Raw genomic sequence first — 9,350 nt, 5'->3', positions numbered from 1 at the left:
ACAGTCCATGTGATCACAAAGAGTCAGACATGACTGAAGTGACTTAGCAGGCATGCACTTGGAGGACACAGGCATGTTTTTTTGTCCCTACCATCTACCAAATCCCTTACATATATATTCATCTCATTTGACCCTCATAACCACTTGTTAGGGTCCCTTTGCATGCCCAGGAAACTAAGGTCTGGAAGGCAGCATGCTCAAGGTAAAGTAGCTAGTGTTTGGGAACCACTCTGAGGTTACATTTGTCTAACTTCAAAGTCAAGTTCTTCCTTTTCCTCTGTTTTCTTGCTAAACACATCCTTAGAATCAATGGAGCAAGAATCTGCTCTGGAATTTTCTAGTGCTGATACACTTCTCCAATATCAACAACATGAAGGCATTTGTAATCCCCTCTTCTTCTTTACCTGCAGGATCATGGCAAGGGGACCCTCCTGAGTGACAAGTCATACTGTACATCTCTCAGATGGAGAGGAATGAAGCTGTTGCTGCTGTACGTGTAACAGGAGTACCTCCCCAACAGAATTATTTTTATAATAAAAATATAAAACTCTGAGAAGTTTCATTTATGATTGTCTATACATCTGTCAATGTGAAGAGGGAGTTTTAAAAGGAAATTCTAATAAGCTATCTGATCAAACAAATTCATTCACTATATTACCTTACCTATAATTGTGGGTAAAGCTGCTGCCTTCTCCAATCCATAATTAATTGAGTTGTGTTCAAGATTAAAGATCCCCTGCCAGACACTTTAAAAATGACTTATAAATGACTTTCATAAACTCAACTTTCAAAAAGCACTTATTTGGCATGTATAGCATTTAGACCCTAACCAGAATAGCCAATGAACAAACATTTGAGCACCCATGTTATCTTGCCCTTTACATGTCTTCAAGTTGCTTTATGAATAGGGATTCTCTCTGAGGATGAAGGCATAAAAAAGGGGAAAGGAGCAGGGAAGTAATTCAGCAATTTCTGTAATGTTTACTTCTTTACCAAGAGTAATCTAGCAATTTTGGTCAGGTTCACTTCATTATACTTTTGCCATCATTTATATAATCATCATTTATATAATGATGGCTAAAGTATAAAATTTAGACAGTGGGAGAAAGCAATGGCACCCCACTCCAGTACTCTTGCCTGGAAAATCCCATGGACGGAGGAGCCTGGTGGGCTTCAATCCATGGGGTCACTAAGAGTCGGATACGACTGAGCAACTTCATTTTCACTTTTCACTTTCATGCATTTGAGAAGGAAATGGCAACCCACTCCAATGTTCTTTCCTGGAGAATCCCAGGGACAGGGGAGCCTGGTGGGCTGCGTCTATGGGGTCACACAGAGTCAGACACGACTAAAGCGACTTAGCAGCAGCAGCAGCAAAATGTAAATATAATTATTAATGGGCCATTTAGTACACTGCAAGTTACAAGTGAATATAATTGGAATATTTTCTTTGAATCTTTAAGATCCAGATTCAATTGTCTGACTCCATCACCTGCAACGATAGTTGCTGTTCAGTCGCTAAGTTGTGTCCTACTCTTTGTGATCTCGTGGACTGTAGTGTTCCAGAATTCACTGTTCTTCATTATCTCCTGGAGTTTGCTCAGATTCATGTCCATGAAGTCACTGATGCTATCTAACTCTCTCATCCTCTGCTGCCCTCTTCTATTTACCTTCACTCTTTCCCAGCATCAAGGTCTTTTCCAATGAGTCAGTTCTTCGCATCACGTGGCCAAATTATTGGAGTTTCAGCTTCAGCATCCGTCCTTCCAGTGAATATTCAAGGCTGATTTCTTTAGGACAGGCTGGTTTGATCCCCTTGCAGTCCAAGGGACCCTCAAGAGTCTTCTCCAACACAGCAATTCGAAAGCATCAATTCTTCAGCACTCAGCGTTCTTTACAGTCCAGCTCTCATATCTGTACATTAAATAGTTCACACATTTAATATGTATTATGTCTCTATAGTGTTATATTATCCCCTAAGCAAAATGATACAATTGTTTGATTCCCTAGATTATTTTTAAAAATGTAAATATAAAAAGAAGACTATCAATTGCTTTGAAATATTAAAGTTAAGTCATAAACCTAAAAATAAATAAATAAATAAATAAAAATAAAATTTAGACAGTGAACATAACAACATTTTCCAGATTACTCCTAATATTTTAGTATATTCAAAATAATTTATAATATAAACATTTTTAATTTAACAACTTACAATGGGGCCTCAAAAGCATAGTTTTTGCCATCAAGGTTCTGTGGCCAGATACCCTAATTCCTCCAAGTTTCCAAGTGCAAATTTAAACCGATTTCTTCCATCATTTACATCAAGCACAGGATAGAGCAGTATTTTAGAACAAAGAATTGGATTCAAAGGTCAACTCTGTGAACTTACTAACTCTGCTCCCTTGGGCAAAAGTGAAAGTGTGAGTCACTCAGTCGTGCCAGACTCTTTGTGACCTCGTGGACTATAGCCCGCCTGGCTCCTTTGTCCAAGGAATTCTCTAGGCAATCATCCTGGAGTGGGTAGCCATTCTCTTCTCCAGGGGATCTTTCCAACCCAGGGATCAACACCAGATCGCCTGCACTGTATGCGGGCTCTTTACCATCTGAGACACCAGACAAGTTATTTGCTAAACAAGGAAATTTGCCTCCCATTCCATCTGTACAATGGGAATCCTTAATTGTAAAAGGTATTTGAGTAGCACGGAATTCACCTGTCACAAAGAGGGCAGTTAGTGTTAACATTGCCACCCTACTCCCCTCCCCAACTAGAAAATGGTGGGGCAAAGGGGTGGGGGGCACATTCTATCCACCAGAACCCAAAGAGGAAATGAGCTGTTCATCCAGATAAGAGTTGAGACACAAAACCAGCAGAGTGTCTTTGGGCAGGCAAAGAAGAACCATGAGGTTCCTCCTGCCTGTGGGTTTGATCGCCACCACCCTTGCAATTGCTCCTGTCCGCTTTGACGGGTAAATCTCACGGCCCTGTGCTCCAGACTGTGTTTGGGAAGCCAGAGAGGAAATGCTTCTTTCCAGTTCACGTGTTCCACCTTTTGTGTTCTTACAGGGACAAGGTGCTCCGTGTGAAGCTCCAGGATGAAAAACAAGCAAACATCATCAAGGACTTAGCCAAAACCAGCCAGGTAAGGCAAGGCTATCTTATCTTTTCTATTTCCTAAAACCTTCTCCTTTTGTCTTTTATTTTTAACACCCACAGAGCTACCAAAGACAAAGATTGGGGAAAATGGTGATAATTGGATAACTCAACTCACTGCTAATCCTTTCGTTGTTTCTGTTTATTTTTCTCCAAATTACCACTTCTTTTTCCCATCCAAAAACTTTGCAAACAACAGCATTTTCTAGGTGGAATTGTGAAATAGCGAGACATTCCTGACCTTTATCATGGCCTCTTCTTCAACCTTGACAGTTCCTGCCTACTCCGTTCTCCTTACTACCATCTGGATCTATACCAGTGGTCTACTTTCTGTGGCATAATCATAATTATGATTACATCAAGGTACTGCTTAACTGATAACATCAATGTACTGTTTGATAATACCAAGAAGTGTCCCTTTCTAAGAGCAGATCCATTTTGAAAGAAAACTCTTAAAGTTAGCTCTATCTTTTAAAATCCAATGGACTAAAGTAATCATTTTATCGTTTGTTCAACTGCTCCTCTGTACAAGACACACTGTTCTAGCCACCTTGTTGTTATTCAGTCACTAAGTCATGTCCAACTCTTTGCAACTCCATGAACTGCAGCACGCTAGGTTTTCCCTGTCCTTCACTGTCTCCCAGAGTTTGCTCAAATACATCATTTCAAATTCATTAGATTTTCAATGTCTGTGTCCCAATTTAACGTGTTTAAAACAGAAGAATTGAAGTTCAAAGACAGTAAATTAAACGACCAAGATGACATGTCAAATTTAAACCCAGAATGGAATCCAAGATCTGTCTAGTCAGACACTCCCTTATTTCCACATCAAATCAATCTGCCTATACTAATTCCCAGATCTTTCTCAAATCCATACTTTCCTCTTCATTCCCCTGTCACTGCCAAATTCATGTCTGCTCTATCTTTTTCAGGGACAACTTCAATAGACAATTACAATTTCTCTTATGTTCAGGGTTCTAGTCTTGCCTCCCATGAAGTCAAGTCCATACTGCAACCTGATTGCTCTAAAATTGGACACCTACATTCCTCTGTTTGAAGGTTTTCAGTGAGAGGTGGCCTAGTATGGAAAGAGCATGGTCTTCAGAGGTTCAAATCCTAGTTTTACACTAGCTCTGTGTCCTTAGGCAAGTTACTTAACCTCTCTGGGCTTCAATTTCCTCCTCTGTGAAGTGGGGACATAATAATCATACCTACTTCCTAAAGTTATTATAAAGACTAAATGAGCTAATACTGGGGTAATGCTCAGTGCCTGGTCATAATAAGTACTGTAGAAGCATCTTCTATTGATATCGATGTGGTATTCCAAGAACTTCATAATCTCCAACCTCTGTACTCCACCCTCTTTCTTACCCTTCAAGCACTATTAATACCAAACACTCACCCACATTGGCCCTATACACCTTTTCTCGGGAGGAATGTATTTTCCTCTTTACTTGGCTAAATGCCACTTATTCTTCAAGATCCAGCTCAGGCAGTATCTCCTGGAGAAAGTCCCTCTCTGTTCATCAACTCTCATGACCCAGATGGGTTGCTTCTTGTGCTCCTAGAAACAACTTTGTGCTTGCCCCTGGCATGGGTAAGCATGTTGGAAATGCATAGATGGCTCTGTCTTCCACATTAAGCTCCTTGCTTCTCTTTTATTAACCGCCACAGCCCTGGCATCCAGCTCTGCACCTGATGCTTATTTAGTTCATGCAAGTCCACTGAGCCCTAAACTCTTGCCCTGCGCTTCCCTGGTGGCTCAGTTGTAAAGAATCCACCTGCCAATGCAGGAGACTCATTTTTGATTCCTGGGTCAGGAAGATCCCCTGGAGAAGGGCATGGCAACCCACTTCCGTATTCTTGCCTGGAGAATCCCTTGGACAGAGAAGCCTGGCAGCCTAGAGTCCATGGGGTTGCAAAAGAGTTGGACGTGACTTCACAAATAAACAACAACAACAAATTCATGCACCACATAACCCTGTTAGGATAGAGAAATTGCTATTGTGATGGCCTAACTCGCCTTTAAATCATTCTTATACCTCACAGATGTCTACTTTATACTGTAGCCTTTTGATCAAAACAAACCAACAAATATTGGTTGGTTCCCAGCAGCCTTTTACTGGAACAGGACTGACCTAGAAGTAGAATGGGATTCATCTACAGAACAGCCAGGCAGACTCAGCTATGCCCACAAGCTTGGCACGATGGGTGGAAAGTGAGCATTTTCTCCACATTTCCAAGGCTGGGAACTGATAACGTCATTTGGTTTCACAATTGAGTATGATTTTCAAGAATAAGAACTGGGAACTTCTAAAATGATTTTACTCTGAATTCTGTTCACCAAATTTCTGAAATTCTCAGCTAGCAGAAAATAAAGAGCAGGGAACCAGCAGTTGCTAAATATTGTGTGGCCCAGCTGTCATAGCTGTCTCATAACCTCCACAAGACTCCCAATGGAGGGCTGTTAGCTCCATTTCTTAGGAGGAGGACTGAAACTCAAAGAGTTTTAGTAATCTGCCCAAGGACATACTGCTGGGAAAATGACAGGGCTAGAGAATATGTCTTCACTGGACACAATCTTTCCAGGAATTCCAGAGTTTACAGGGACATCTGGTTCTGAGGGAGGCCTGACTCAAGAGCAGGGGCAGGGGAGGAAGAAGCCACATATGAATCCATATTCCCAACCAGAGGCAGATGCTGTGGCTAAATCAGTTATGAAACAACTCCAACTGGTGGTAGAAGAAAACAGATTAACCAAAAGCTGATCATTCTTTTTGCATTTGAATATATTATGTCCAAAAAAATATGATCATTACAATAGCTTTTTTCCCACTGCCTAATAGTCAACAGTTTTTAAATATATTTGCAAAAATCTCATAGGTTTATTAAGAGAAGAGCTCATACTTCAGACACGTTGAACCCTAAATTCCTTTCATTGCATATGACACGTGGTCATTTATTAATAAATATGTGTTGCTTGAGCAAATAAACAACTGTGACTAACACTGAACTCATCTGCACAGCTTGACTTCTGGTACCCAGACGCCACCCACCATGTAGCTGCTAACATGACGGTGGATTTCCAAATCAGTGCAAAGGAATCCCAGTTTGTTGAGTCTGCATTGGATCAAAATCAAATGCACTATGAGTAAGTCCTATGAAAATATTCAAATGTGTTAGATACTCAAAGTCTGCTGCTGCTGCTGCTGCTAAGTCGCTTCAGTCATGTCCGACTCTGTGAGACCCCATAGACGGCAGCCCACCAGGCTTCCCTGTCCCTGGGATTCTCCTGGCAAGAACACTGGAGTGGGTTGCCATTTCCTTCTCCAATGCATGAAAGTGAAAAGTGAAAGTGAAGTCGCTCAGTCATGTCCGACTCCTAGCGACCCCATGGACTGCAGCCTACCAGGCTCCTCTGTCCATGGGATTTTCCAGGCAAGAGTACTGGAGTGGGGTGACATTGCCTTCTCCGACTCAAAGTCTGAGGAGTCTTGAAATTGAAAGGAGAGTATAATTTTATATTGGGGCCCCTCAAAATGAATGCTCTATCTAAGAAATAACACTTACTGTTGCCTCCAAACAGAGTATGGAGGCCTGCTTATAAAAATGATGAGCTCAAACCAGGTACTCAAGTTCTATCTTATGTTTATTATGATCTGCAAGAATGACAGTTATGGTATCTGCCATCCCTAAAACTCAACCCCTGGTGAGGACAAAGAGCATGTGAGCAGGCATGGATGGTCTGGTCACACTCATTACTCCTGACAGGTAATCAGCCCGGAACTCAGCACTACTGATGACTACCAGCATTGCATTTTTTTTTTCATTATTTAAACTTTTTATTTTATACTGGAGTATAGCCAAGTAACAACGTTGTGATAGTTTCAGGTACACAGCAAAGCAACCCAGCCATATATATATATATGTATCCATTCTCCCCCAAACTCCCCTCCTATCCAGGCTGCCACATGACATTGAACAGAGTTCCTTGTGCCCGCACCAGATTCTTATATTCAAATTCTCCTGATACATAAAAAGAGACCCAAAGTACATTGTTTATCTTTGAGTCAGAGATGTTGGAATATAAAATTTATAATAAATAATTCTTTATGAAAGAAATTCTTCCTCAGAGAAAGCAAAACAACACAGTAAAATAAGACTTAAATCTAAGAGGAGAGAATTCTCAAATGGCCTAAGATGCAGAAATGAGTCACTGTGGTCCCATAGAGAAATAAGAGGAAATTAGAAATTATCTAGCACTAGCCATGGGTCATGCACACACAGTCTGGGCCCTAGGGCAACAAATAAGAAGGGAGCTCAGAGATGAATATCACAAATCAACATATACTAGAGAAAATAAAGTGTGTTTTTATACTTTAAAATATTTAGCAGTTTGGTGTACTGAGCGGTCCTGTTTGAACTCCCCCAGCCCTTGTCATTCCAGCAGCACCCTTTACAGGAACCCCATCACTCAAAATTGCTACACCTTAGTTCTTTCTTTTTGATTTAATATTTCATGCCTCTGCTACCTAACAGTGCTGTTAGCTCAAAAAACCTTCTACTTCTGGTTCAAAGATCCTACAGTGTCATATCAGAGAGAGGGATTTATTGCTGCTTATCATGACTTGATTGTATTTATTAAACTGCTACAATATCCCTAACAAATTTAAATACTATTAAAGGAAATACATACATAGACAAGTAAACAAAAAACATTCTTGCCTATGGCTTAGAGTCACAGGTTATTATGTGTGATTATTGTTGGTCACTATCTTTGTTTTTGCCATTGTTTCAAGAAGGCTGTGAAACAAACGTGTAAGTGCATGTATGGTGAGAATATATTCAAAAGTAAGTTATTCCTTGGGGTTTAATCACTGTCATATCTGACTCTTTTGCAACTCCATGCACTATAGCTTGCCAGGCTCCGCTGTCCATGGGATTTTTCAGGCAAGAATACTGGAGTGGGCTGCCATTTCCTTTTCCAGGGGATCTTTCGGACCCAGGGATTGAACCCATGTCTCCTTCATTGGCAGGAGGATTCTTTCCCACTGAACCACCAGGGAAGTTAATATATTGGGAGAACATATTCAAAATTATTAATCTAAACATTTTTAATTAATACATTGATAAGTTTTTCTATAATTTTATAAACTGTACCATTAAAATTAGAAGCAGACACTTTATACACATAAGATCACAGAAATTAGTAGGACATTACGGACTCTGGGCTTATGCTGAGGCTGATATGCTGTCTTGAATATTTCTAAAAGAAATCACCCCTCTACACTATATACTTCCTGGTGACCATCTCGTGAATCACTTGAAAGCCAGACTTCTAAAATATGTGCCTCGATTTATACAATTTTCACTTTACTTCATTAATACAAACCTGACCCAGATTCCTTATGATCAACTAATTCTTACAAAGTATCTAGCCCAAGCTAAAATAAATTTTAGCTAACTACATTTTCCTCAATATCCTGATACTGTAGACAAGAAGCTGACTGCTTGACACTGAGTGTGGTTAGTAGAATAGATCACTGTGACAGGAGACGCCAAGGCAGGAGGCTGCCAGCCATCCATTTTATCAGCCCTTATTCCTCTTTGGCCTTCTCCAAGCTTGGAACAAATCTGACTCAAACAGAGGTCTAAATCCAGATCCTCATAAACAGTGTGCTTTTCGTTTTGTCATATGCCAAGTACTTTCTTTCTATTTACATCAAGAAGCAAAGTGTTAAACTACCTATAAAAATTAGTTTTATCTAATTAGGATATGATTTCTAGAAATTGGCCCAAATTAGCCACAGTTGTGGGAAAGCCACATAATCAGATAGTTACCTTCCTCGGAAATATAAATATGTAAAGTGATCTGTGCAGACAAGAACTATTTAAAATCTTGTCTCCAAGTACTAATTATATAGATAATTTTATTTGCATATTAATTACATGTGTTACTTGGTGTCAGTCAGTAACAGAAGTGGGTTCTAAGCACAGAAACATCTGGTTGGGCCAGACACCAGTTTGAATAAAACCACATTAAGAGGCTGGTTTGACACAATGATTTACTTAGACACCCCTCATTAGACAGTGCATAGAAACCACTATTTAGTTTAAAGCATCTGTGTGATATATTTTTTTTAATTTCCAGAAAATTAAATTACCAAGACAGATTTTACCTTAGAGTAGCAGGTTT

General features: G+C 40.0%; 1 protein-coding gene across 2 annotated transcripts in view; it reads left to right on the top strand.

Annotated features, from left to right (window-relative positions):
* Positions 1 to 2,883: 2,883 nt before the first annotated feature.
* Positions 2,884 to 9,350, top strand: part of CPA3 (carboxypeptidase A3) — a 32,190-nt gene continuing 25,723 nt past the window's right edge. For both annotated transcript variants that reach the window (XM_070793376.1, XM_019961134.2), the window contains exons 1-3: positions 2,884 to 2,970; positions 3,068 to 3,143; positions 6,181 to 6,305. In XM_070793376.1, coding sequence (XP_070649477.1) covers positions 2,903 to 2,970; positions 3,068 to 3,143; positions 6,181 to 6,305 — 269 coding nt within the window. In that variant the 5' untranslated portion in view covers positions 2,884 to 2,902. The remainder of the gene's footprint in view (positions 2,971 to 3,067; positions 3,144 to 6,180; positions 6,306 to 9,350) is intronic.

Source organism: Bos indicus, chromosome 1, assembly GCF_029378745.1.
Source record: "Bos indicus isolate NIAB-ARS_2022 breed Sahiwal x Tharparkar chromosome 1, NIAB-ARS_B.indTharparkar_mat_pri_1.0, whole genome shotgun sequence".
NCBI classification, from domain to species: Eukaryota; Metazoa; Chordata; class Mammalia; order Artiodactyla; family Bovidae; genus Bos; species Bos indicus.
Note: the sequence above shows the minus strand (reverse complement) of the source record. Positions and strands in the feature narration are given on the sequence as shown.